The sequence below is a fragment of the Falco cherrug genome, chromosome 7 (assembly GCF_023634085.1).
Source record: "Falco cherrug isolate bFalChe1 chromosome 7, bFalChe1.pri, whole genome shotgun sequence".
Classification (NCBI taxonomy): domain Eukaryota; kingdom Metazoa; phylum Chordata; class Aves; order Falconiformes; family Falconidae; genus Falco; species Falco cherrug.
In genome coordinates, this window is record NC_073703.1 from 4,527,798 (window position 1) to 4,555,784 (window position 27,987).

The following is a 27,987-nucleotide window of genomic DNA, read 5'->3' on the forward strand; positions in this document are numbered from 1 at the left end:
GCCAGAGCAATTATACACCAGCCCCAGAAGCAAGCACTGAAAAACATATTGTTTTGAACTTGCCAAAACTCCCTCAAAGGACTGATTACATTTTAAAAACCGAGCAATAAGCAAGAACCCTTCTGGGTTTAGACTTGACCATGCAGTTTACACCTTGCTAACCACTACTGGGGAGATTTAAACAACTGAACAACAGACAACAGGCCTGACAACTGACATCCAAGCCTCTGAAAATGGCCATAAGCTCCAGAGCTTATTCATCCAATGTCTTGAGCTCTTTTTTTTTTTTTTTTTTTTGCCTATAGCACTCTTCTATTGATTTTAAGGGTCTCAAAGCATAAGATTGTGTTGTCAGAAAATGTATATGGTTTGCCAATGCTCATTTTTGTTCCTTTTCCACAAAATTCCTGGATACCAGCAATTAATACTGTTCCAAATTGCCCTTAATGACCATCTTCCAGCTATGCTGGCAGGTGGGGAAGTTAAGGGCAGGAAGAGGGACAATTTAAGAACAAATTTTCACTTTCCAGTTACCGTATCTACATACACAGAAATGACTGAAGACTTCGATGTTACACAAAACATGAAGGAATGCATTGTCCGGATGCAGCATGGACAAACAAGATATCAGCAGATCTACAAAGGAGTATTATAAACCACAAAAAACAATCAGCAGCTCATTTCAGCAAACGCTCAGCTATTCAACAATTTTACTCATAGAACACAGTAAGATTTCACACATGAGGCATACACTTTATGTATAGGAGCCCTTCATTCAAAACCTGTGTTAATGCAAGGCTGCAGTACTCATGTTAAAAAAAAAAAAAGCAAATAAACCATGCATAACAAAATATAAAGTGTGGATGAAATCACCCGATTGGCCACACTGCAGTTACACTAAATAGTCTATAAAGCTTGATCAGAAAATACCTGGAAAATAATCATATAGAAGCACATGAAAAGCTAACACAGGCTCAGCCATAACTGAAGTTTCCATAGCGGGTGTTTTTAGTATTTCAGATTTTGGCCCAGGATTCTGACATATGATCAGCTTCAGCTGCAAACCTGCATTTAGAACCTCCTTTGCATAGAGATAACAACAGATCTCTTTTAGGCAATGAAGAAATTGGACAAAAATGTGAACCATGTACAAAAAAATCAAACATTAACTGTAGTGATTATAACAATTACTCACAATATTAACTTCTTTGTACTTGAGCTTTAAAAAACAGAACATACAGATAAGGATGGAGAATATTTTCATCTTCCAACAGGAGACTGACCAGGGATCCTATAGAGCAGCTTCCCACTATTGTAAGCAGGGCTCAGACTGCTTTTGCTGCTCCGCTGTTAAGGACTCCGTCAAGGCAGGATTCCATACACTGTGTCAGTATACAGTATTTCTAATCAATGACATCTACAACAGACAGTTGACAGCTTTATTCATAGAAACACATAATAAAAATTCCTCACCTAAGAGCTAGTATGGCTTCATCAAAATGTAAACAGTTTCTCCCTCTATTAAAAACAGCAAAATTGGATCCTCATTTTAAATGGCATCATCATATCCATTTTTAAATCCAACTTACTTTTTTTTGGTATCCTGAGAGTATTAGTACAGTGACAAGGGTTTTTTTTGTTGTTGTTGCCGTCTGTTTAAGAAGAGCTGTACTCCACAAAGACATTATTTAAAATTTATTTACCGTTGTGATAGGATGCTTAGGTATTTGGCCTATGGAACATTTCCATTCATTTTTAGTCCTCCAAACAGTTCTCAAGACTTCTCAAACCCTTGCAATACAAGCAGCGCGCATGTGAATGGGGCAGAGGGAAAATCAACGAGTTTCAACATTTAATTTTGGTTTCGAACTTCGAGTAAGTTTCCCCCAATAGTTTTCAGGGCGGCGTTTTCTACAACTTCATGTGAATAGAACATACAAGACATTCTTTCTTCTGAGAAAACAAAGGAAAAAGTATCTCTGTATTCTCAGATTTTTTTAAAAGTTATAACAGTGTAGTTAATACACTTTAATTTAGTTACTTTGTTTCCATGATAAAAGTTCTTTTCCAAAGGTCTTCACCTGTGCCATGAAAACAAATCCCAGACCAAAACTTCCTTTGTGAAGCCTCAGCCCAGGGGCCACCTTTGTCCATACCTGTAAAGGAGAATTTAAAACAGAGCTAAAATAAAATTCACCCTGATCCTGAAGTCCTAAACACTTTGAAAAGTTTGCACTCTAGAACTACTGCAGTAACTTCGATTACACCGAAATCAGTGCCACAGAACAATAAATAGTGACCCGTCTACACCACAGACAAAACCAAAATCCAATGGCTCTAACAGCTAAATCATGAGGCCCTAAACCACCACAAAAATATTTAGCCTGTTAGAGAATACCAGTGGTACACTTTTTACCTGAAGCTGGATCCAGCTTGACCCTTGTCCCAGCTCAGACTCTCTCAACCAAACTTGTGCTTAGCTGCCAGCTGCGTTCATTACAGCTTATCTGCAGGCGACACAGGTATTAGAAGCATCTCCATCCTGCACTGCAAAATATTTTGACAAGTCAGTCTTCCAGCAATTCTCATCTTTTTGTTGATTCTGAGCATCAAATGTTTCAAATGACTCCTGGGGATTTTTAAAAGCCCTGTCTTTTCCAACCACCTGAGGTGAAGGCAAGGTTAACAAGTCCATCAAAACTCCAGTGACTCTGTCACGAAGGGGCAAGAAGGAGTCTCGCCAAGCGAATGAAGCTCATTTTACCTATCGCCTGCTACGCCTATCAAAAACGGTGCCCTGTGTTTGACAGAACCAGTCACAAGTACACGCAGAGGAGCGAGCATGGGGTTTTGCCGCTGTCAGAGCACTAGCGGATCCGATACCTGCCACAGCCAGCGAGCCCTGCCAGGGCACAGCTGGCACCTCGTTCCAGAAGCCCGCCTGGCAAAAGGTAGAGGAGAACGAATATACCTTCTGCTGGCAACACAGGCCAGCCGGCCCCACCGCTTCATCCAACGACTGGACGTGAGCAAAAGCAGGAGCGGGCTTCCGAGAGACGGCAAGGCGCTGGTGACACCTTCAGAGCCGCGACAAGCATCCCCCAGGAAAGCTTTCCAGAGAGGGAACCGACCGACCCGGGGGTTCTCCGCACAAGCGCCGCCTCCCCGCCCTACCCCTCTCTGCCCGAAGCCCCTTCAGCCCGCTCGCCCGCGGAAGGGGCACCCGGAGCGGCAGCACCCCGCGCTGACCGAGCGCTCGCCGCCCGGCCCCGCTGCGCGCCCTCCCGCCCGGGGCCCGCGGAGCTCCCCGGCAGGGCAAGCCGGCCTGGCCTCGCCTCCCCTCACGGCCAGCGCCGCGCTGAGGAGATCGGCGCCCCTCCCCCGCGCGGCGGCCCGCCCGCCCCGCGCTCTCCCCGCCCCGCCGCCGCCGGCCCGCGCCATTCCCCGCGCTCCGCCGCCCCGCTCCGCACCTTTCCCTCCCTCCTGGCTGCGCGCCCCTGCCCGGGAGGCTCCGGCTCTAGCGCCGCTCCCCGCCCCGCGCCTCGGCGCCTCCCCCCCGGCTCCAGCAGGCGGGGGAAGCGGAGCGGGGCGGGAGAAGGCAGAGCGCACCCCAGCCCCACCGCGGAGCCGCCGCTGCTCCTTCCCCATCAGCCACCAGCACGGAATGATCCTCCGCTCCCAGCCGGGCTGTCCCCCTGGCCGGCTGCGCCGCTCCCCCATTGGCTTCCACCGCCCCTTGCCCGCCCCATTGGCTCCGGCCTCGCGTTGCGGCGCCGCGGTTGGCGGGGACGGACGTCAGTCAGGCCGGAGCCCCCGGGAGCGCCCGCCTCCGCAGTTATCAGGTTAGTGTTCGCCGCGGTGCTGGGGCTCGGGATTCCGAGCGGAGCTGGTTGAGCCCTCAAAGTCCCTCACCGCGCTGGCTTTGGGGGGGTCTCCATCGGTGTCACTGCACGAGCGGAGCCGGCGACAGCGAGCGACTCCCACCAGCCACGGACATGGACATGAATAGAAGGATCCACTTAGAGCTGCGGAACAGGACGCCCTCAGATGTAAGCAATGCAAAATAATAATCATAATAATAATAAAAATCCATCCCACATTATTTTTTTTTGGGGGGGGGGGCGGGGGGGTGCATCCCAGCCCCGCGGGGGGAGCGGCGGCGGCGGTGGGGCCGCTGCTGCCCTTGAGGTGCCTACCTGTGTGTGTGTGTGGCCGTGCACCCCAATTTGGGGGTGCCCGAAGGCGCACGCGTTATGGTCTAGGGGGAAACTAGAGGCTGCTCCTGAGTCTGCCGGTGTGCGATGCCTTCGAGGGGGCTCGCCGTGCATTAAATAAAAATAAGTTGGTGCTCCTCTCTCAGCGTGTTTAGTTCGCAAATATTTGTACTGGGTGCTGGGCAGGGAGAGGCAGACAGGGACTGCGAGTGAGTTGCAAATGGTTTAGTTTAAAGTGCGTCTTCATTTCTTTGCAGTGATCAGGCAAGAGAGACTGGGGAGCCATATTTGTAACTTTGTAGTCCTCATGAACGCGCCCTTTCTCTCTCTCTCCCTCTCTCCAGATGCTGAGAAGATAAAAGAAAAGAATTTTAAACCAATGCTTAGCGTTTTTGGCGATCGGGTATCGCCGCCGGTAGCGCGAGCGTTGAATAAAAAAAATATTGCAAGAAATAAACGCACTCTCCACCCCCTCCATCCCCACACACGCACAAAAAGGCTGGATGTGTGCGTGTGCGTGTTTTTCTCTCCCCCCCCCTCCCCTTTCCTTCCCCCGGGGCCGGACTTCAGGTTGTTGTTCCGCGTCTCGCGGAATAAACGAGAGAGAGAAAAAAAACTTTGTCAGGACGAGGGTGGAAAAAAAAAAAAAGGGGGGGGGGGGGGGAGAGAGAGGAAAAAAAAAAAAAAAAGACCACCCCAACAGAGTCGGCAGCGGGGGGGTGCCCGGAGGCAGGCGGGGCCCTGAGCCCGCTCCGGCGGGGCGCGAACCCGGGGCTCGGGGAGGCTGAGGGCAGCGGCGGGGAAGCCCCCTCCCCTCCCCGCCCCGCCGGCCCCCGCCAGGCCCTTGCATAATGGCCGGGAGGGCGAGGTGCGCCCCGGCCCCGCGGAAGACGAACGGGAAGGGGAAGAAGGGGCGAACGTACCTCTCTGGGGGGAGGGCGGAGGCAAGGCGGCGGGACGCGGCCCCGCGGCTTTTCGGTGGCCAAGCGCGGTGTCCGAGGGACAAAGGCGGGCAGGTCGATGGAACCTGCTCTTTAAAGTTTAAAAACTCCTGGGCGAGGAGGAGGAGGAGGACGGGGGGGTGCGGGGGGAGGAGAGCTCCCGCCACCGCCGCGGCACACGCCGCCGGCCCCGGCGGGCGGTGAGGCGCGGCCCGGCCCGGCGCAGAGAGGCCCGCGGGGGGCTCATTGTTCGGGCGCGGGGGGCACAATGAGGCGAGCGGGGCCGGCCGGCTCGGCCCCCCCCCGCCCCGCCGGGCCGCTCCCGGCCCCGCGCTGGCAACGCCACACCGCAAGTAGGACGCGGCGCCATGTTTTTTTCCTCTCTCCCCCCCCCCCTCCCCCTTCCTCCTCTTCCTCCTCCTCCTCCTCCTCAGCTGCGGCGGAGGGAACGGCTGGCGGCCCTGCCCGCCCCACCGGGCCGTGAGAGGAGCCCCGCCGGCCCGGCCCGCCCGCCGCCGGCTCCCGCTGTGGCGGGCCGGGGGTAGCGGCGGTGTGGGGAAGTGCGCCATGAGGCGTTGGCGGAGGGGGGCCTTCCCGCCGGCACTGCGGCTGCGGCGGCGGGGCCGGGCGGCGGCGGCGGAGGGGCGCCCGGGCGCCCTCTCCGACATGACTGCCAGCCGCCGGGGCTGCCATTTTGTCGCCGAGCGCGGGGCGGGAGGAGGCTTGTGGCGACGGCAGCGGGACGAGCCAGGAGGGTAAAAAGGCGCCGTCGTCCTTCTGCCCCCCCCCCCCTTTTATTATTACTTTTAGTCATTATTTTTTTATTTAACCCTACGGGTGCCGCTGTGGGGCAGGGGAGGCCGCCCCCCCCGCCCCCGGCCCACCCCAGGGAGCGGGCCCCGCCGCCGCGCCCGCCCGGGGCAGCGGGGCCGGGCCGGGGTCCCCGCGGCGGCGGGAGGAGCTGGCCGCCCCCGGGCAGCACGCCTTCCTGGGCAGGGCCCGGCGGGAAGGTAGGTCTCTGCTTTTGGGGCTCCTTTTATTTTTAAGTAATTTTTTTTGTGTGTGTGTGTGTCCCCTTAGTTTTGCTCGATTTGCCCCTCGCTCTGCTGCTGGAGGTTCACTCACCATTTTAAACACAGACCTACGGTTTAAAGACCTGATCCAGCATGTATTAGATATAAACTGGTGGTGTGGGGTTTTTTTTCCTTCCATGCTTGGGTTTTGTTCCGGTTTTGCTCTGTTCTAGCTTATGCCGGAGAAAGTTGAGAGAGATGTGATGGGGTGGGGGTTCACTGTTCCTCAGCAACTCGAAATCTGCAGCAGTTCAAAGTAAAACAAAGCTGCTTTAACCTGTCGCTTTTTCTTTTTACCTGCTAGCCTTTGACTCTGTCAGTGAGTTAAGTGCATCAGTCCTCCCAAGGTAGCGAAGGCAATCGCCTCCGTTACAAAGCCAGATCTTCCTGGCTTCCGATGAAGCGGGATAGAGATGCCATTTGGGAATGCTGCTCTGCTTAGAGTCCGCTTTGTAAAGACGTTGATGACAGATGTGCACATGTGCGTTTGTGTCGTGGAGAATTAAGCGTGTGGTTTGAAGTCTGTTTCTCTGAAATGCCTGTTAAAATAAAATTTAGCTGAATCCAGGTAGCGCTTCAGATAAAACACTTGGAACTGACGTTTAGAAGCAGTTCTCATGCCAGTGTCATTTATTTACAGGTTTTAGTAAGTCTTTGGCCACAAAGGGGATGGTTCCGTGAGTTGTTTCCATTAGTCCCTGCTTTGATAGGTAGGCAGTGTTTGTCCTCCGGGGGGGGGGGGGGGGAATTGTTATTTTCAAACTTATAAGTGTCATGTAAATAAATCTTGGTGAAAATAACTGTGAATATACTTGTTTGGGAGCTTCTGCCCAGTATGTACTTAAGTTTTGTGGTACATCTTACATTTACTATATCCTGTTGCCAGAGCCTACAGGATCAAAACTTTGTAAATCAGAGTTAGATAGTAGGATGTTGATAAGGTGTTGTGGTTCTTTCTGAGCCTATATTAATATTTTATATTTTGATCTGCTTAATACAGTCCTTCAGTAGAAGGCCATGTGCTACTGTGCAGCTGAGCTAGCTACTTTGAGCTGTTAAGTCATATAATCCTGTAAGGTAACATGTTGACTAATAATGCATAATGCAAATGTCCTGAAGTGGATTGTATAGGAGCCATCTCTTCCTTTCCTTCCTCAGCCTCTCTTATTTTGTTGGTTTTGGTTTTTGGTTTGGTTTGGGTTTTAATTCAGTCCATTTTTATATGAATCCAGTGTTGGTGAGAGGTCTGGGGTTTTGGTGCTTGAAATCTGTTTTATCTGTGGGTTGTACAGCCAGAGTTGAGCTTGCATATCTACTTTCTGCCCAGATATTTCAACTTTTATCCCATTGCATTTAATGGTCACTCATAGTAATGCACTGGCTGTAGCCTGTGTCACTTTGCTTATCTTACCGACATGGTTTTCTACTATAATTAACTGCCTGCTAGAAATGGGCCAGGTGCAATTATTTCACATGGGTTTCCTCCAGAACCATCAGCTGGTAGTGGTGTAACTGCTGACCTCGCAGAGGGCTGCTCACCTGGGCACATTTATGGGCATTCTTGTTCATTCCCATCGTAAACTCTATTAGTAAAATGCAAAGACTGTGAAACAGGTTCAGTACTAAGGCTGTGAGCCAAGTGACACGGAGGTAGGTTTTTGAAATCATGCACAAGACTCATCTCTGCTTTACAGCTGCCACTCCGGTTCATTTAGTCTGAGGATTTAGTCCTTTATCAGCTCAAAATTATGACAGTGATAAAATACTGACTGTAACATTGAATATTTCTCACCGTTCTTCTGGCTTGCTTTGTGTTGTAAAACTTATTTGACAGTCTGATTTCTCTTTGGTTTTCTGTGGATTTTTAACACTGAAGGGAAATGTGGTATAAGCATGTATACAGTCTTCTTTCGAATGAAGAATATTAAAAAAAAAAAAAGGCGCTTTTCATCCAGCTAGTTCCTTGTTGTGATACTTGCAAGAAGAGTAAAGAGTTTAAAGTGACGCAGGTCATTTCAAAGACCTGTGTTTAAAAAAGTATTTTGGTCTTGCATGTGGGTGCAGATACATACTTTTTTACTTTCCCCAGTCTGAACAACCTCAAAATGGGAAGGGGATGTGCTCCTAGGTTTGAAACACAGTGGAATAGGATTGTGTCTGGGGCAGCATGAGGCCAGCACATACGAACTCTGTGCGGCGTGTGCAGGGTATTGTGGAATTTTGCAGACTTGTATCGCTTAACCACTTACGTAGCTGACAGCAGGGTGTAAGTGTACGAAGAAACAGCTGTCTTTTTTGCAAACTTCTCAGGTTTGTGTAACAGCTAGTTTTCATGGCTCTGAATTTCCAGATGCAAAACCTGGTAAATGAGTGTTCTGTGGGATGGATGGCTGCTCATCTTGGAGGAACTGCAGCCCTAAAAAATCAGGCTGGAGAATGGGTGTGATGTGTGAGCTGTCCTCACTCAAATTTAGACTTGTTTCGAAGCTGACTACTGGGCTGACCAGGAAAGTGTTTGGCAAATTCTCTTCTCTTAACCTGGACCAAGTTTTAAGCATATGAAAGGAGCTACACATGTAAAACTGAAAAACACTGGTATACAGATCTAAAACGTTGCCTAACTTTCCTGTTTCTCAGTGATGCTGCTAGAAAGTAACAATGGTAGATTTTTATTTTTTTTTAACCTGCGACTCTTCAGGAATTCCCTTTTGACAAGCAATATGTAAAGTGCAGTCACACTTACAAAACTTTCTGTATGATTCAGGTTGTGTGTCCAAGTACAAGCTTGATAAAACACATTAAGAGAAATAGCTGGGGTTTAGTTGATGTAATTGTGTTGTAGTCCGTCAAGAAACACATCTGAAGAAACAAAGGATCTTGTCCTGCCCACTAAATGAAACAAGTTGTTGAAACAATGAAAAAATAAAATGCTTCTTAGTACAAACCTCCTAGGGTTAAGCCTAGCTGTTATAATCCATCCTTGCCACAGGATTTGTGTGCTATGTATCAATAAATAGAACATACCTTTCTGCTGTAAACGTATGGCAAAAACTCCTGACTGTTTCAAGGTACCACTAATCTCTTGCAGAGATTTAGGACTTTTAAAACATTTTGTCTTTTGCTGTATTTAAAATACCACTTTATCTATGAGAGTGATGCATCTTTAAATGTACCATTGAATGGTGGCACAAATATCAGTGGTTGTTTTCTTCAATATTTACATCCCGTAAGGTTAATGTTTACTTGATTCTTCCATTTCATTCATTCTGTGGATTACTCCCCCCATCCTCCTGCCACAAAGGTATATGTCTTGGTAAGTTGGAGAAGCTTGAAAATTAAGTACCAGACCCACGAAACATGTGGGTGCTATGTTTTGGATGCGTTTAGAGTGAATTAACAGTAAGGGAAGGTTACAGGAGTAGTTCTGGTTTGCCCACCAGGATCCTGGCACCTCTGGGATCCCAGCGCTGTGGCAGGGAAGGAGCAGGACTTGCCCCTGGTGCTGTGAAGGGAGGAAAGGAGGAAGGGAGGTCCTCTCCTTGCCACCCGCTGAGACAGGCTTGCCATTTGTGGAGCGCGTGATGGCTTTCAGCAGTCTTGATTGACAAACAGTTCAGCTCGATGAACCAAACCCTCTGTGTCTGCAGTGAGGTACAAGTCTCGGGTGGGAATAGAGAGCAGTGATGTTTTTGTTGTGCTTTGGAGTGATGGACACTTCTCAGCTATTTATGTGACACTACTGGACTTGTTCTGCATATGATTTTTTCCTGTATCCTCTCCTGCTCTGCTATCCTTCAGACAAAACAGCTAGTAAATACACAGCCTGTAAAATTTACTAGGTTGCTAAAATCAGTCCCAAAGCCCTTGCATATGTAAGCATGACCTTTGAAATACTTCCAAAAAGAAAAAAAAAAAAAAAGCCTGAGTGGTTTGCCTTTACGCCAGTGTGTAAAAGTTGTGCTCTCTATTGGAGCACTCATTTGTCCATTGACTTGGTCTATTGAACAGTTTCCCTTCAAAGCCATAAAAAAAGCTAGGAAAAGCTTATCTTTTGCAAGTAAGATTTGCCAGTGCATTCTATAGCAGCTGACATCTTCAGAGACTGCTTTCCATATTAAATATGCAGCTCTTAAAATTAGTCTTCATTTAAATGCAGTGTTTCTTTTTTATGTATGTCTCTACATCAGTCCTTTGTTGCTGAGGGCAATTCAGAGTACGTGCAACTGAACAAACTAAGCGGTTCAGCTAAATGCTTAAACTTTCTAACTGCAAAATTTTTAAATTAAAGGTGCAATGCAATCTCCTGTTTTGCTTCTGTTTTATTTAATAATAGCTGGCAGTGAATGAAAAGCACTTTGAATGTGGTATGAGGCACTCTGTTTCTCAAACAGAGAGAAAGCAAGACGTGGAGCTGAAGTGACCCATGCAGTGTCACCCACCCCAGCCAGGACAAGAGCCAAGTGCTCTGCAGTGGACGATACCCTCTGTGGAAAAGAGGGAAGCAAGCAATGTTAATGTGAATATTAGAAAAGCATTTAATGCAAAGATCAAGCAATTTAATTGTGTATTTGAAACAGCCCGTCTAAAGAAATATTTGGAGTTTTTACGGAGTTACCATGCTAACAGGGGAAACAAACCCAAAAACCGGCTCTATGCTTTTGAATGAAACAGCTTTCCATGTCACTAGAGTGTGTTCTTGATTTATTAATTAGTGTGTTGCTTGTGCATATGGCTATACTGACCCTTGTAAATGTGTGGTAGTATATTTATGTGACTCATGGGGTTTCTTTGTTGGGGGGGTTGTTTTTTTGAGAAAGGCAATGGCAGATTATTATTTCTGGAAGTTTTTTAGTACTGGAGGTGCCTCATAATTAGATAGCAGTGTAAGAAGTAGTCGGAATTGCCAAGTCTCTTCTGCCACTTATGTGTTTCACTTGGACCTTTAGTTACTCAGAGAACAGAGCAAAGGAACATGAAATTAGTTGGAGCCATATGTATTGCTCTCAGGGTTTATAGCTATGCTATGTAAAATATTAAGAGGGTAAAAAAAGTAAATGTATTGATACTGAGCCAGATTTTTTTTCTGAACTGTGCAAGCCGCCTTAAGCTGTCTCTGAACACAGAGCAGCTTTGATTTAAAAAAAACCAACACACATAACAACAACCAAACAAATAAAACAACAAAAATTTCCCGTCTCTCCTCCCCTGCTCCCTTTCCCTTTGCCAGGGTTGAAGTGATAAAGGGCCCACTCCATGCATGCAGAGTGGCCAGCAAACAGAGGGCGCGAAGTGTGCTCATCCTTGGGAGAATGAAGTGAAACAGAAGCCCAGCTTGAGGGGAGTTTGAAAGGTGTCTTTAAACTCCTATTTTACTGCATCACGTTAAACTTGGGTACAGCAATGTAACAAGCTGCTTGAGTCTGGACTGTGACAGATGTGCACAGAGGTGCCCATGTTGTCACTGGATTGCTTTTGGTCCCTATACAAATGTTTTCATGCAGTTCCTTGGTTGTACCCTCGAGTGGAGTAAGTCTGAGTTTCTTTATCATGTGACTGTTGGATCAACTACATTAAATACAAAGCGCTTGCTAGGGTATAGTTTACAAACACAGAGTAAACCTGTATGAGAACCATGTCATTATAGTTCAAAGACGGTGGTATTAGGATCTGTGCACACACACGTGTATTGGTGCTGGTAGTGAAAAATACAAGAGGCACCAAAACTACATCGACATGGTGCTGGAAGTTCAGTTTTGGGCTTCTGAAACCTTCCGCTGATGCATTTAAAAGCGTTGGTGGGAGTTTCTGAGAAAGAGATGCAGAAGAATGAAAGTTTGGTGGGGTTGCATCATTTTGAAAACCCCTAGTTGAATTTTGAGGTCAGGCAGTAGTTTCATGTGACCGTGTTGCAAGAATTTAGAGTTCCAGCTCGGTTGAGTGAGTATAAAATAGGCAAAACAGCTAGCAATGGAGCGGGTTGCCGTTGAACCAGGTTGCACTGAAAGCTGTTTTTTTTTTTTTCAGCAGTTGTGGGTTGCAGTGGAAGGGGCCAGTTGCAGAGTGCTGGTGGAAGGGCCACCTGTGTTGGGTTGTGGGGAAATCCTGTAACCTTCAGCCTGAACTGCTTTGAAGTCCTGACAGACACCTGCCGTTCAGCTGTGGTGAGGCTCTGTGCTTGTACCTGCTGTCTGTAATGCTGGTAATGGAGCACTGCTCAAAATTACAAGGTATATGCGTTAATCCCAGCCAGTCCCTTCTCAGCCGTCGGTCACTGCCTCTGCTAATACAGCTCTCAAGTAGTCTGGGTGCTAGATACCTTGCCCATATCTGAAGGGAAATGATTTGTGTTATGTGGCCATTTTTTGTATAGCGCTTCTCCCTGCCCCGGGATTTGCAGATTCTTTGCCCAATGTGGTAATGGCCAGAGCCTGTGCAAGGTAAATGGCTGTTGGCTGACTAGTTAAGACAAGTACTGCAAATGAGTTAGATCTATTTATTTCATCTCAGATACTTACAATAAAGCCTCGAAGGGATATATCAAAATCCAGAATCACATGTTTGTTTGGTAAGGAAAAAAACTTTCCTGCCGTCACCTGCAGTTGGTGCCTTTATTCTGCTTTGCTTTTTACTGTATCTTGGGGGGAGGAAGAAGATATCAATGCTCTTGAAATTTTCCCTTCCCTGTTAAATTTAATTCTGTTTGTGGCTAGATCCTCATCCCTGAACATCTCTACTGGGCAGTGCTGAGCTGCCCAGAAGGAGCAGCAGAGGATTGCTCTGCTGAAGGGGAATCCCCCATGGCACCAAGCCAGCGTAGTCAATGCCACAGCACCTGCCTTCCTCCCCTCCCCTGCCTGTGGGCAGCATGCCAGAGGTACGAGGGGGTACAGCCTGAATGGACAGTGCTCTGGCAAGCCTGGAAAGGCTGAAGAGCTCTTGAGGTCCGTCTTAATTGATCTACAGCAGCCCAGCAGCTGCTCTAATTGGGGCTAGAGATAATTCTGCACTCCTCTTTCCATCGCTGTTTTCCACCAGGAGCTGAACTTCGCATAGCCTGGCTTTGCTCTGTGTTTATAGCACAGGGGGCTGTAACACAGCTGAAGATGTGTCTTGGATGCAAGGTCGCAAATGGCATGTGGTGCTATCCTTTTTTTAAAAAAAAAAATAAAATGGAGTTCTTCAAGTTGTTTACATTTTGGTGATCATCCTAGAGTAGAAAATTGCATCATGTCTTTGAGCCTTTGGAGCAGCTTTGTTAGCCCAAGGTATTAAGTAGGCTGTTCGTTCAAGCATCTTTTGGCCTAGGCACATTCCAGATAGTATCTGAAATGGAAGTTCATGCAACATTTATATCCTCCAGTAGTAACTTTGGAGGAAGCTTGTAATGTGAGCATGGAGAACATCATATCCTCACCATCACGGTGGAGCTAAGCATGAATGATGGGCTCCCTCAAGACTTGGGCATTATCTTGAGCCTTGTCAAAGCCATGTCTTCCCCAACAAATGAGAACATGGTGACTGTGGAGGAGGGCTGGCTTCTCTTAAACTTTGCACAAGTTGAGTGGAATAGAAATGTATCGTGACCCATTTCTGCTCAAGGATCCCCAAATCTGCATGCCTATGGATCTAGAATCAGTACAAGAACTAGGAGGACACAGGTCTTGACAGTCTGGTTACAGTAGACAGCAACAGTTGTTCTTTCCTGTGGAGTGATGCAGGGCTTTGTATGGACTTTCGAGACCAAAAATCTCCCAAAGACAGAAACCCAAGTGTCTTCAAGAATTGTTTGTGCGTCTGGGAGAGAATAAAACTGTCTCTGCTTTAAGAAGTAATTTCGACTTCACTTCCGCATACTACAACAGGCTTCCCTTGCTCTCCCTTCCCTTCTTCCCCTTTCCCACAGCTCTGCTCTCCTCCAAATGAGGTTTCCATTGAGTTAAGATGCATGTCTCTCCATGCTCCCCCAGATCATTTGGTTGGGAGCAGTGCAAGACAGAGTTAACACCCTCATTTTTACCTGCTTTTTTCAATAAAAATGCCACATCCTAGGATATTCCGGTCCTAGGGTACCATACACAATGTACACTTCAAAAGCATCTGGTTCTTTGTGCTGAAAATGAGATGTTGCAGCCTTTGCTGTTCCTGCTTGTAAAGACAGAAGAATGGTATTTATACATGTAAATTTGCCTTTTGTCTTTTTAAATTGTATTCGCAACTGTGTCCTTTTGTCACCTTGTTAAGCTTTCAATTACAGACTGGGATTTGGGCACCTAGTCCCAGTTAATGGATCTCCCTGCCCATGGGTTGTAGGCTTTCTGAAGTAGAGACTTTGGCCTTTTTATCTGTTACAATGGAAATGTAGATGAAGGTTAAGGTGGTAACATGTGTGGCTTAATAGTTGCTTGTGTGTAATACATTCTGTTGGCTGTGTATGTGTTGGTAACTCAAGAGCAGGGTCCGTTCCAGTGAGGCAGCCTGCACTGGGAACGGGAGGCAGGAGGAGGTCTGCTAGGTACTGTGCACAGCAGGCAGGTCCCAGATGTCACTTTTGAGGACTCCCAGGAAATCTGGTGGCTGCTGGCACATGGCTGCCAGTACTTACCCTAGGAATAGGTTAGAGTCTCACAGTAGACCCCATGGCTATATTAAGGGTGTTGTATATGCAGTTGGGAACACAGCTTAATGTAGTAACCATACTAGGAAACAGATAAGAGTCCCCGGTTATCAAGCAGGCAGTAATGTAGTGTGATGTCATGAATCATGTAGAGATGCAGGGGATGCTGTAATCCACGGTTAACTGTGTAGCATGCGTTAACAGAGATGTGATGTCATGTGCTGAAAGCGTCTGGGACTATCAGAAATAGAAACTGAGATGGCCACAGGAGAACAGGTCCGAGGGGCATGGCCTGAAGAGTTTCTTGGAGAAGCAGCAATCTCTACTTGCTTATGTGTGACTGCTGAAACGTGAGGACTGATAGCAGCAAACCATGGAGCAACGCTCAAGCAGAAGTACACAGACAACCAGGAAGCACCTGCTTGAGCAGATGGCACCTGCTGAACGGGGGAGAGGGGCAGCAGAGCCTTGAGCCACCCCAGGAATGCAGAGGACAAGGCAGAACAGCAGGCTGGGCAAGAAACGCTTGGCAGTTGGAGCCGTATGATGTGTAATATCCCTACCCAAGCACCTGGCGGTGCCTTATCGTAAATGCTATCGGAGACGTGGGTATGTACTATAGGAACCAGCCTAGCCACCTGTGTGTTAGGTTTTCTGCTAGACGTTTACCTGTGGGTGCCACCTTCGCTGTTCAGGTGAGTATTGCGGGGTCATTTGTGGTGGTTGGTTATCTGTGCTATGTTGTTCATCCACTGTTTCTCGCTATGTAGCAGGTTTTTGAGAAGGTAAGTATGGGTCATGCGGTTTGTCTTGTACTTTTATTAGTACTTACTCCAGTTAGTGCTTTGATTTGTTTATGCATTGTGGCATAGACAGCGATAAAGTTAACAATATACAACTTCTGCAAGTTGTGTCTTCTTGTCTTTGATGCAGTGAAACACAAATCAGCTGAGGGCGCTTTCTCCCTTAGCCTCTCTGCAAATGTGTTCGGATTGTCCCCCCTAATTCTCACTGCTCACCTGTGTGTCTGTAGTATTACAGAGACTGCAGCGTGATACAACTAGATTGGTTCAGACCAGCTTGAGGCCTGCTCATCTCGTTCAGGTGTGTAACAAGACTCAGAAAAGGGTGCTTGCCCGGGCTACCTGCATCAGGCAAAGGTTTATTCTGTGTTTTAGTGACAGAAGATGAGGGAAGAAATGTAAAAACCGTAGTCTTGCTGTGTGTTTTCAGGGAAGTTCAGTAGATGTTTGGAGAGTGATTCAGGAGCTCAAATTTTCCTTAAGATTACAAAGACTTCTGAAAAACAAACAGGGAATAGGTTTTTTGCCCTTCTGTCATACGTCTGTGGTAGTGAGCTGTTTTAGATGGAATGTAGCTTTACTAAGGTCACCTTTCCGCTTCTCCCTCTCTGTATACTGACACAGTTATGTGCTTACTAACTGTCAGGGTTGTAGTATGCCTGGATGAGGCCCAACATCTCACAAGGGGACTAAGATTTGAGAAGAGACCTCTGTGCAGCAGCCGGCTAGCTGGAAAAGTGCCCCATTAACAACCCAGAGGGGCCTTGGGGAGCAATGCCCTCGCCCAGGGGGGATGGCGTTGCCTCTCTGGTTAACTGCAAAATAGCAGCTTCTTAAGGAGGAGATGGCAAGTCAGAGTGGAAGGGGAGGAGAGTGGGATGCGGGGTGGACAAGACTGCAGGCTGAGGCTATGGGCAAATAGCTGCAGGTGATTTTAATACTTACCAAAACTGACTAAGCTGGTGGTAGTTTCTGCTGGTTGTACTGTATGCAGGAGAACTGGGTACAACAGCAGCAGTGAGCGTGCACGTGGCAGTGAAATTGGGAGAAGCCCTACAAGCCCAGTTCATCCTTGTTTTGCACGTGTGTATTTTCTATGGGATTCTAAAACCTCTAAGAGCATAAAGCCATCTTAATTTTGATTTGAATTTTATTTTGTGCAGTCACATTCTTTCAGAAGCAATCCAGTGCATTAATATACCTCTGACCACATAAGCACCAAAATTATGTTACTGCGGTTGCGCTTGTGGGGCATTAGGAGTCTGTGCTCTGCTGTTTCTTATATGAGCTCCTCAGTTCGACCAAGCTTTCTACCACTTGCAAACCTGGTTGGTTTTATTCCATGAGAGCTTCCCCATGGACTTGTTTTGACTGCACCTTTGCCCAGTATCTCTGTACTGGGCACAGCAAAGAAGAGTTCTGTATCAAAGTTTTCTGCAAAGCGGAGAGGAATCGGCAGTCTTGCCCTAAAAAGAGCAAACTAAAAGTAGAAGCCAGTTGGCTCTTCTGCTGCCATATTAAAGTATTTTTCTTCTGCATCCAGTGATATTTCTAGCTCCCGTCAAATCTCTTCTCTACCCCTGAGGAAGCTTTGTCCAGTTCTCTGTTTGCTGCTTCTCCACCCTGCCCATGGGGAGGATGAAGGGATGGATGTCCCAACTCCTGGGGCAAAGGCAGATGCCGTTTCTTTCTCAGTGTGAGGTTTAGGTGCTGCTTCACTCTGTGCCTTTGGTCTGTCTGCTGCATAGCTTGGAGCCAGAGCTGACTCCCAAGTGCTGGCTGCTGCGGCTGTGAGCATTTTCCCTCCCTGAAAACTCCCTCCCGCCTTGCTTCATCTTCCTTCGTGTGCTCTTGCAAACTTCCTTTGCAAAGAGAATAAGGCAAAAAAAAAAAAAAAAGCCAAGAACAAACCAACCCATGCTCTGCAAAGCGCTAGCTCCCCAGCATGGGGAGATCAGCCCCTTTCTGCAGAGAACCTCCTCTCGGCATCGTGGTGCAGCCATGCTCCTCTGCCCTCCTCGCCCTGAGACGTGTCCCTAGGTGGATGCTCAGATGAACCACCTCGCTGGCCAAGGGAGATAACGGGGAGGCAGGGGCCTCGTGTGCTGCTGGGGAAGGACACAGATAATGGGGAGATGTAGCTGCTATACATTCCGGGCTTAGGGTGGAGCTTTTTTTATTTTACTTCGTTCGTCTCCCCCCCTCCCCCTCCTTTTTTTTAGGGGTGGGGCGGGAACTCGTCTCTGTGTGTGTCTGTGTGTGTGTGAAGCAGATGACTGAGAAAAGTGTGTGTTTGTCCCCATATTGATCTCACTGGAGGTTCCTGATACTCAAGATACTGGTACAGTAAGAAGATAAGCATGTTTGCCTTTAAAATGGCTTTCTTGCTGTCTAAATTTCAAAGCAAAGAGGATTTTTCTGTAGTTAGTTTTTCGGGTTTTGCTTCCTTCTGCCCACCCCCCAGTGGAATAGATATATGTGGGATCAGGAGCATTTCACTCTGGTTTCTTCTGACTAGCCTCAAATTCTTCTGGAAGACTTTTGTGTAGTCATTCCCTATCATAATTCTTCTAGGAAAATTGTAGAGTCTTGGAAAATGTATTTCCTGTCTAACGCTGATCCTCCTACTCTCAATGAATCACTTGTACTCTCGTGTTGCTTTGGGCTGACTTCCCTATTGACTTCAGTGCCTGGGATTTAATTAGAAATCTAGGGATGTTATTTGGAGCTATAAAGCTACATAGGATTCTTCTCTGTGCAGCAGGATTACAGTAATAAAAAAAATTAAGAAAATTAAATATTTGCATATTAACTGTCCTTGGTGTGAACTGAAGAGTTGCTTCGTGTTTCTGCATACACCATTCTTGCAGACTTCTTTTGATCCCATCCTCAGCGTAAAGCAGCACACCTTCCCTTTCCAAACCCCTGAAGAAACCTCATGCACAGGACAGGGTCTGCAGAAGGATGGGTTTTCCTGGGTGTTTTTTAGGGGATAAATAACCCCCAGAAATTCTCTTGTTGGTGTGAAAATGTATGGATGTTCCCGGAATGGGTGGGCCCTTGCTGTGGGGTCACAGTCCTCAGTGGCAAAGCTTCCCCAGAGCATAGGAAAACTCGCGTTGGCTACTAAGGCACATGAATCCTCTAAGGCTGAGTTGGTTTTAGGGTGAAAAGGAGCAGTTTTATTCAGGGTGGGGCATATTTAAGGGCTCTTTTGTGTTGATGTGGTTGGTTTGTGTCCGTTGAAGATAGCACCAGCAAAAAGAGCCGTGCTCTGTTTAAAACCATCCACAAAACCCTGCAGGCTGTAACTTGCTGTACCCACCCGTGGGACTGCCCTGCTTTGGCTGTCAGGCAAGCCCTGTGCTGCTCAGGCCCATGGGGACATTATCTTTGCCTCTCTCCCTTCCAGCCTCCCTGCTGCAGCAGGACAAGGGAGATAAGGGGCACACTGCTGCAGCAGCAGCTGTGCTTGCTGAACCTCCCCTGCCAGCATCATCTGACACATCCCTTCTAATTCCCCAAGAATCCATGGATATCTTCCCCTAAAGTACTGTCATCAAGCTGCCCTAATGAGGAGGGATGAGGGTGGGCTCCAGCAAGACCCACTTCAGGATCACCAGTACCCTACTTTAGGTTTCAGGAGCATCTGAGCAGTGATCTCTCCATGCTTGAAAAGCTCAAATAATTTTTTGCATGCAGAAAGAACCTATTTTAACAGCTGATGGTACATTGTAATAGCACATGGGTTGTACGGAGTGTCAGAGTTGTAGGTTAGTTTAAAAATAGGTTGGTTTCCTATTTTTTAGAACACTTACTCGTTGCGTTTAAAAAAGATGATGCTATTTCTAAGAACCAAATTGGTTAAGCCACTATTAATGTTTACACTGCTTATAGAACAACACAAAGGTAGCAGTTCAAGCAAAGCCAAATAATTTGTATTTCTGGGACACTGCTAACCGTAGCAGCAAAAGTAGGGATCAGATACTGAAAATAACCTATTGCATACTTGCCAGTTTACTGGAATACCTTTCATTTTTGCCTGATCTGTGTCATCCTTTGCTTGTGAGTGAAATCTTTATCCTCCATGCAGAACGTCTTACATTTTTGCATTGTTCTCTTTCCAGGTTAAAGAACTCGTTCTTGACAACTGTAGGTCATATGACGGCAAAATCGAAGGCCTTACAGATGAGTTTGAAGAGCTGGAATTCTTGAGTACAATCAACGTAGGCTTAGCCTCAGTTGCAAACTTACCAAAGTTAAACAAACTTAAGAAGGTAAATAAAATGTCCTGTGTCATATCCCTCCCTCTTTGCTGTATGCCACATGTGTAAAATAGTTGTTTGTATAAAAACATAATTAGCTGACCAAACTGTCTTATGATACATGTTTGCACTAAAACCTCAAGATGTTTATGTGCCTTTTAGCTCGAGCTAAGCGACAACAGAATCTCAGGAGGACTGGAAGTGTTGGCAGAAAAGTGTCCGAACCTCATGCATCTAAATCTAAGCGGCAACAAAATAAAAGATCTCGGTACAATAGAACCTCTGGTAAGTTGATGCCGTACAGGGTGAAATCAACCCCTGTTTTGTGATGAGTGGAGGCATTATGGGCTTGGAAAGTCCGAAGGAACTTGCAGCGGAGTGTCTTTGCCACTTCTCAGCGGAGGGGTGCGAGGGGCCCAGCCCAGCGCCGGGCGTCGGGCAGCGCTGCCCCGGGCTGTGCCGGCAGCGTGAGCGGCTGCTTCCCTCTAGTGGCTGCTGCTCCGGGGCCGGGCTGCCCCACGGGCACTGCAGCCTTTCCACCCTGGCGTGGAATGCCAGTCTGTCCCCCAGATGCTCTTCCTGAGCTCGGTGTGGTTTCCCTGAAGCACTGGGTCTACAATCACCAGCCACCACTTCTGCCAGGGGCGTGGAGCGCGCTGGTGGTGGTAGGGGCCAGCTGCAGCACCGTGTGCTTCCATGCTGGGCTGGCTTGTGGCAGCTGTGCAGAGGTTGCTGAGCTTCCAACTGACTCCTGCTGGTTTCCGTTATCTCTCCTGCTCACGGCCATTATACTACTTATTTCAAGTGCTGAGGTCAAGTTTGTCCAGTGGTGGTTCCAAGAAGCATCCAAGTGACAGTTCTGGTAGTGCTGTTTTCTAGGTTTTGGTTTATGTGCCCTTTGCTCTTCAGAAATGAAGTTTTAGCTCATGCTTATTTCACAAATACTTCCTCTTAAGATGTCTAGAGGAGCGGTTCTCATCTTGGATCTCCTTTCCCCCAGCAGAAGGGGAAAGCAGAGCTCTTAAACGCATGTAGCAAACAGATGAGAGGGAGGATCGTAACTGCTCCCAGTTTCAGACTTACAGTTCTCTTGATGTCACCGTCACTCCGCATGCTAAACTCCAGTAGGGAGGTACTTCATAAGACTTGATACAAATCCTCAACTGCTTGTGCTTTTATTGTTAGTACTTTAAAATGCCATGGGCAATGCAGACCAACTCATCCTCCTCAAAAAAACCAAAAAAGAAACAAAACCCAAAAAAATATTAAAACTGGGAATTTAATTCCTGTTCGGTTTCTATGCCTTTTTTCATTTTTCCAAATGCTATGGTAAAATCTGTTAAATTTTTAAAAATCTCTCTTAGCAAAATACATGTGTCCAAAGAATAGTCTGTTTCTTCTTCTACTGAAAGTAGTAGTTTAAATATACCTGATTGCTGACTCCAGGTATCTTGCATTGTGCTTTTGGGATAACTGACTGGACTACCATTTATTCTTAGCTTGCCCCCTCACAGCATGTATGATTTTGCACCATTGCCTTTTTCTAGACTTCAGTCTTCTACTTGTGAGATGCTGAACTTGATTTTCCACTCTCAGATACCAAAGCAGCAATGGCCAGGCATTGCAGATTTCTGTTCCACACCAATTTAGTAGGAAGAGACCAAAATGACCCTTTTGTCATGGGTAGCTCTTGACCACATTAACCCTGGCTGCTGTTGCATTCTCTGCTTTGTAGAGAATTATTGTAACACTGAACTTCAGAGATATTTTTTTTTTTTCCTTTGCAGAAAAAGTTAGAAAACCTGAAGAGCCTAGATCTTTTCAATTGTGAGGTAACCAACTTGAATGATTATAGAGAAAACGTATTCAAGCTCCTCCCGCAACTCACATACCTCGATGGCTACGATCGGGATGACAAAGAAGCACCGGACTCTGATGCAGAGGGCTACGTGGAGGGCTTAGACGACGAGGAGGAAGATGAAGATGGTATGTGAATTATGCTACTTAGTGTACGTAAGTTAAAAGATCGATATGCTGCCTAGTACATTTTGCTTCCAGCTCTGACTTGTTGGCAAGAGAAGGGTGTTCTCAGCAGCTCCTTCCTGACTGATGTAAAGGAGAAGTACCTCAGTGTCCTCTGAAGGAACGAGGGGAAAGGAGATGGGCAGGGCCTGAAAGAGCTACTTTCTCAGTCTTATCTCTAGTGAAAGATCGGGATGACAAAGAAGCACCAGACTCTGATGCAGAGGGCTACGTGGAGGGCTTAGACGACGAGGAGGAAGATGAAGACGGTATGTGAATTTGTGGTACTTGGTGTACGTTAAGTTGAAAGATTGATGTGCTGCGTGGTATGTTTTGCTTCCAGCTCTGGCTTGCTGGCAGAAGGGTGTCCTCAGCAGCTCCTTCCTGACCGATGTAAAGCAGAAAGATCCTGGTGCCCTCTGAAGGAACGAGGGGCGAGGAGATGGGCAGGGCCCGAAGGGGCTACTTTTTCAGTCTTCTGTCTAGTGAAAGGTGGGGAGTGAAAGGGTGGCAGAAGAAAGGGGCCAAGAGGAGGAGTAAGACACTGAAAGACTTCAGGGAACAGTACATGCCAGGGGGTGAGGACAGAAGGCAGAAATGGGTAAGAAAGGATGGTGTGCACACGCTGCAGTTTTCCAGGAACGGTACGGTCAGGACAGCATGGGCAGTTGTGTAGGGCCTGATGGAGAAGGGAGAGGTGGAGAGCCAGGTTGGGCATAGAAGAAAATAGCTGGGTCGAGGAATTAAGTGAGGGAGCCATGGCATTAACAGGAGTTTGTAGCTGCTCTGTGAGATCGAGAAGAACTAGTTGAGATAAGGCAGAAGAGAGGAGAGTGTACGTATTGAAGTCTGCCTAGAGCAAGCTCTGTGAAAGGCACTAACAAAGCAGCAAGCAACTTTTTAATGTTAGGAAAACACATGGTGGGTTCCATGTGCAGTAGGTGCGGTTCTGCCTTCCCCAGCAGACTGCCCTCGGAGGCATAGTGTACCAGTTGGATGAGTATCTGGCTGAGTTTGGGGAATTTGCTAGACTCTTCAAACCCAGCTGCACAGCAAAAGCAGAATAGCTGGACTTGCACTTTTCCCTCGAGTGCTGAATGTGAGTGAGCTCTGGTGAGAGGGGCGAGTGCTGCAGCAGTGCCTGGCAGAGTGGTGCATTCAGCCAGCAGCACACAGGTTCAGCAGGGACAGGTTCTCATCAGAGCACAAGTCTGGGCCTGCATTCAAATGCATGAAAAAGCTCAAAAAAACCCATTCCTGCAGCATGGAAAACACTTTCTGGTTTGTTGCTTGGGCTAAGTTGCGTTTAATCTCTTTCCTCTCGTGAAAAAGAGATTGCAAAGCCATAAGATGGATGATGTGTGATCCTTTTGTATTGCTCTGGCAGTATATAAAGGCAAGGGGTGTCCCTTGGGGAGGGTTCCCAGTGCATGGTTGGCTTGTAAAGTTCTGCTCCATCCCTGGTGGGAGCAGATGGACACTTGCAGATGAAGAGCTGCAAGCATCCTACGGGCTCAAAAATGCATATGAGTAGTGGGAACCGGAGCAGCTGAAGCTAAAGCACTCTCGAGGCTGCAGTGACTTACTGTCAAGGCCCCTGCAGCCCTAGAGCAGCTCAGAGCATGGGTGCAGCTGCCACACTACCCTGTCACTGGGTTAAAGAGGCACCGGACTGCACCTAGTAGCCCCGCCTAGCAGCTGGAGAACTGCCTTTAATACAGTACTGCCCTTAAGCAATGCTTTCAGTTTGCTCCTTGTGGCGATAGGAGGTCAGATCTCAGGTGGCCATGCTGAAAAAAAAGTAAACTTTAAATGTCTGAGTGGTTAATCTTGTTTGGCTGTACAGAAGAGGAGTATGATGATGATGCTCAGGTAGTAGAAGATGAAGAAGACGAGGAGGAAGAGGAGGAAGGAGAAGAGGAGGATGTGAGCGGAGAGGAAGAGGTAAGGATTTAGGCAGTTAATAATGGGTGTGGAGTGAACGTGCTGTAACTGGGAATAGTTCGGCAAGAAATGGACCAAATATTAGAGGCTTTTAGTACTTCAGGCATGTGCTTGCCTTTTTACTTGAGAAGCATCACAGTGGGGGGTAGCTTTGAGGCTTGCCTGTCTATGAGCCAGCTGCCATCTAGTGACCATTGACATGAAATCATTCTGTTTATTGGGCTGGTATCAAAACTACTATCAGGAATGTCTACAGACCTAATTTGTGGGTTCTTAGAAGGGCTGGGGTTACAGCCTTCCTCCAGACGAGAGTGGTATGTGAATTACTGACCCTGTGCTCTCAGGGCAAGGTTCCTCCTTGGGCATGTACCTTGTGGTTGTTCAGGATGCTGGAATTCTTAGCGTAGCCCAGCTTCTGTGTGTAGTTGTGCTGAGCCAGCTACAGTCTGGTGAGACTTTGCTGTTGGCAGAATCACTGGGATGGGGCTAAAATTTGACTGTAAGAGGTCATGTTATCTGTCCTCTGGCCAAACAGTCTTAGATCCTTAACTGCCACTCCTGAATGGTCAGCCTCTTCTCAAAACTGGCAGCAGCTCCTCAGGCTCTGGAGATATCTGTTTGTGTTTTAACCCTGTCTGCCCCTAGACCCATAGAATCATTTAGGTTGGAAACAGACCTTTGAAATCATCAAGTCCAACCATTAACCCAGGACTGCCTAGTCCATCACTAAACCGTGCCCCTAAGCACTGCACCTACTCCTTCTACTGACCAGTCACCATGTTTTACTAAACTGGGGTCATCACAACAGAATTTGCAGCAGCGTGTCAGCGTGAAGTACAAAACCATTTTCTTGCTGAAGGCTTGAAGCTAGAAGTGGCTGCTATGATTGCTTGTGATTTTCTGCAATGAAACTTGGGCCAGAGTCCAGTTACACTGTACCAAAAAACCGCACTTATATAAGTGCGTGGGAAGTGTCTGCCTTTTTGTTTGGTTTTTGTTTAAGATGCTTCAAGGGCTTTCTCTCTGTTATAAAATGGTGTTGGATATTGCCAAATTGTGAAAGGTGCTGCACTGAAACTGACTTTTTTTAATCCTTTTTTTTTTTTTTTTTAAATCCAGGAGGATGAAGAAGGCTACAACGATGGTGAGGTAGATGATGATGAAGATGAAGAAGAGCCCGGTATGGCAGCAATCCAGTTTTTGCTAGAGATAATAATACTTGCTTAAAAAAGTTACATTACCATTTTCTAAAAAGCAGGCTGTTTGTATGCCTGCTCTTTGATAGCAAGCCAGTAGCTAAAGTAGAAGCTTGTTGAACTTGTTCAACTTCTCAGCAGCATGAGGGAACACTCATATAATTCAAGTTGTGTTTTATTTTCTAGATGAAGAACGGGGACAGAAGAGAAAACGAGAACCTGAAGATGAAGGGGATGAAGATGACTAAACTGAATAACCTATTTTGAAAATTTCCTATTGTGATTTGACTGTTTTTACCCTGTATTTCCCCTCCCCACACCCCCAACCTTTTTTTTTTTCTTTTTCTTTTTTTTTCTTTTTTTTTTTTTTTTCCTGATTGTAATGTTGCTGTGGGAACGAGAGGGAGAAGCAGACTGGGTGGGCAAGGGAATAAAATACTATTTTTACTGCCACTCCTCCTCCTATTCATTTTAAATTTTTTCTTTTTGTTCCCTCTCTTAGTCCCTGTAACTGCAATAGTAAGTATAAACCAAGTGGTAATTTGTTTCTTATTATCGGAGTGGATAGTTTGACATCTTTTTTTTAAAAAAAAAAAAAGACAAAAGAGTTTCAGGTCAGTGGATGATACCCCAAATACACATACTTTGTTCTGAGACAGCTCAATAGCATTGGTTGTTGGGATTTTTCCACCACTGCCAGTCACTCAATACATCGTAAGCATTTTTTTGGGGGATGCTGCAAATTTGGGCAAGGCATCCTTCCACAGCAACAGGTGTGAGAATGGCATATTGATAAAGTGATTTCTTTGTTGCCTGTCCGTGAATGACTGCCATTTTCAGCCAATGCTTTCCCTGCTTTTGTAGGTACCTTTTATTTTGCTGTTTGTAAATAGTGACCAAATGTTTTTGTTGGTTTTTTTGGGGTGTTCCTTTGGATCTGGTTTGTGGGGTGAATTTGCAATCCCCGCCCCCCTCCCCTCCCTGCCCTGTGTGTTGTGTGTTTTCCTTTCTGTTTGTTTTTGGGGTTGTTTTTTGGTTTGGTTTTTTTTTTTTTTTGGCTAGGGTATAGCCAATACACTGAAAATGGCAGGCATTTAAATATATATATAAATATATATAAAAAGTGTTCCTAATTCCTGAGTTACTAGTGAAATGAATTTGACAATTGTAATAAAAAAATGTTTCAACCCTTTTAAATAAGGTGTGTACTATTTTGGTCTGTAATATATAACACCTAGTCAATTTTAAGTGATGAGAAACTACTTCCACTTGTGCTATATACTTTGAAAATTTTTACAAACCTAAATACAGGAGGCAGTTCAGCATGTAGGGTAGGAGGTTTCTTTTCATACACTCAAGCACGAGATACTAATACAAAATTGTATTTTCTTACCTAGTGGAAGTCAGTAAAATGACTGAAAATGCCTAGTGAATGTACAGTTTTACTTTCATATCCCTCTTTAAAATAGCTTTAGAAGTGACTTGTATTTCCTAGTCAATATTTCATCTGTATAAATACATTTGCAATAGTTTTTTGGTTTTTTTTCCCAGAAGAGCCAAACTTTTGAGTTTTATGTCTGTTTGTCATTGATGAATTTCAATAAATCTTTTTATACAATTTTTTCTGTGGCTTATTTGAGTAAAATGGGCCACTGGGAAGGAACTGCATACCTTTTTAAAAAGGCATTTACTAAGCTATTCTGGTAAATTCCCTGATATTTTTAGTAGCTTGATGATATGTTTTGCTCCATAAAAACTACTTGTAGACATGGTTGGGTGACACCAAGGGAGAGGTTGTGGCTTTAATGCAAATAATGGTATGCCATTTTTCTTTCAGAATGCCGGTTTCTTCTGTATTACCAGTATGATTGTTGCGGTAAAGCGTGTCCATGTGTGCTGTGTAACCCTGTCCCTGTTTATCCAGACCTGGAGGAAAGTGTTCTTGATTTCCTTCGTCTGAGCGCAGTGCTGCGGGGCGGTGTGCGAGTGCTGGGTCAGTGTATCTAGGAGCTTTGGTCATCTGAGGCAAGGGCTGTCTGCTGTGACTTACTGCCAGTCCAGAGCTAAAGTCTCCACCTTTTCCTCTCTTGTGAATGTCTTGTGTGTTGAAGGTGAAGGCCATAGCAAGTAGCATATTCTGTGTACTTAAAATTCAGTTTCTGTGCCGTGCAAGAGCGTGAGAAGCCGTGGAGGATCGCCTATTTCTTCTCAACTGGATCTCTGGGGAAAAAAAAGGGTTTTTGTAGGTGGGAAGCTGCACTGTTTTGAAGGGTTTGTGTAGGGTGGAGTTTTTTTGTTTGTTTTGGTTTGGTTTTTTTTTTTTTTAAGAGGAAATCCAACTGGGCAAACTGCTCCCTCCCCAGACGGGATCTGCTGCTGTGAAACTGAAACTATGAACTGGCAGGGCAGGGTCAGGCTCCTGCAAAGCAAATCGGGGCAGGGCCTGCGGCTGTGGAGCAGCAACCCAACCAACCTTTGCGTCGCTCTAAACCAACTTAGTTTAAGACTGCAGTTCGGCTTTATTCTGGGCAACGCAGTTTTCCAAAGACACAAATTTTACTCGAGCCGCTAGAAGGAATCTGCAGCGACTGGACCTGACTTTTCCTGCACAATGAGCCTGTGTCCCCTGAAGATGCCCAGGTGAGCATCCCCTTTCCACGCAGAGGATGCGGCAATACCCAGCTCACACGGTGATGCTGAAGTGACGTTTGCTTTAACCGTTGTCACCCATGGGCGCTAGCAAGCCCCTGCTGGCTAGCAAAGCAGTTTTACCCTGGAAGCATTCAGAAACCATTCAGCTGTTGACCTTGTGTGAGCAGTGAGTGGCCCAGGTGTCATCGAAGTGGCTCAACTCTTTATACCATTATTTGTTTCGGACCTTGCTTTGGAATTAATTAGTTTTCCCAAAGAAAACT

At 46.6% G+C, this 27,987-nt stretch overlaps 3 protein-coding genes and 1 long non-coding RNA gene across 7 annotated transcripts; 3 read left to right on the forward strand and 1 right to left on the reverse strand.

Moving 5' to 3' along the window:
* The first annotated feature begins 2,416 nt into the window (after positions 1-2,416).
* LOC129736475 (uncharacterized) lies at positions 2,417-3,847 on the forward strand. The gene has a single exon (XM_055715871.1). The coding sequence runs from the start codon at positions 2,843-2,845 to the stop codon at positions 3,845-3,847; it is 1,005 nt and encodes a 334-aa protein (XP_055571846.1). The 5' UTR covers positions 2,417-2,842.
* Positions 3,471-26,690, forward strand: ANP32A (acidic nuclear phosphoprotein 32 family member A). Of its 4 annotated transcripts, none has more exons than XM_055716689.1 (8): positions 3,709-4,049; positions 19,773-19,922; positions 20,073-20,195; positions 21,698-21,896; positions 22,103-22,201; positions 23,779-23,876; positions 24,996-25,056; positions 25,259-26,690. In XM_055716689.1, the coding sequence occupies exons 1-8, from the start codon at positions 3,996-3,998 to the stop codon at positions 25,318-25,320; spliced, it is 846 nt and encodes a 281-aa protein (XP_055572664.1). In that variant the 5' UTR covers positions 3,709-3,995; the 3' UTR covers positions 25,321-26,690. The 4 variants fall into 4 exon arrangements, with proteins under 4 accessions (XP_055572666.1, XP_055572664.1, XP_014138875.2 ...); XM_014283400.3 differs by lacking the exon at positions 3,709-4,049 and adding an exon at positions 15,047-15,537; XM_055716691.1 differs by lacking the exon at positions 22,103-22,201 and having other exon boundaries at positions 3,471-4,049.
* Positions 4,104-5,845, reverse strand: LOC129736516 (transcription initiation factor TFIID subunit 4-like). The gene is made up of 2 exons (XM_055716688.1): positions 5,138-5,845; positions 4,104-4,561 (listed from the first exon to the last, which is right to left on the reverse strand). The coding sequence occupies exons 1-2, from the start codon at positions 5,821-5,823 to the stop codon at positions 4,366-4,368; spliced, it is 882 nt and encodes a 293-aa protein (XP_055572663.1). The 5' UTR covers positions 5,824-5,845; the 3' UTR covers positions 4,104-4,365.
* On the forward strand, positions 5,783-6,527 carry LOC129736517 (uncharacterized). The gene is made up of 2 exons (XR_008733246.1): positions 5,783-5,910; positions 6,236-6,527. It is a non-coding gene; the product is annotated as an uncharacterized LOC129736517 (long non-coding RNA).
* Positions 26,691-27,987: the final 1,297 nt, after the last annotated feature.

Excerpts from the sequence above, each read along its gene's own strand:
- LOC129736516 (XM_055716688.1), bottom strand. The coding sequence starts at position 5,823 with ATGTCGGAGAGGGCGCCCGGGCGCCCCTCCGCCGCCGCCGCCCGGCCC. Across the intron at positions 4,562-5,137 it reads TCCGCCCTCCCCCCAGAGAG|CATCTGGAGAGAGGGAGAGA; the intron begins GTACGTTCGCCC and ends TTATCTTCTCAG.
- LOC129736475 (XM_055715871.1), top strand. The coding sequence starts at position 2,843 with ATGGGGTTTTGCCGCTGTCAGAGCACTAGCGGATCCGATACCTGCCAC.
- ANP32A (XM_014283400.3), top strand. The coding sequence starts at position 15,454 with ATGTACTATAGGAACCAGCCTAGCCACCTGTGTGTTAGGTTTTCTGCT. Across the intron at positions 19,923-20,072 it reads AGTTAAACAAACTTAAGAAG|CTCGAGCTAAGCGACAACAG; the intron begins GTAAATAAAATG and ends TGTGCCTTTTAG. Across the intron at positions 25,057-25,258 it reads TGAAGATGAAGAAGAGCCCG|ATGAAGAACGGGGACAGAAG; the intron begins GTATGGCAGCAA and ends TTTATTTTCTAG.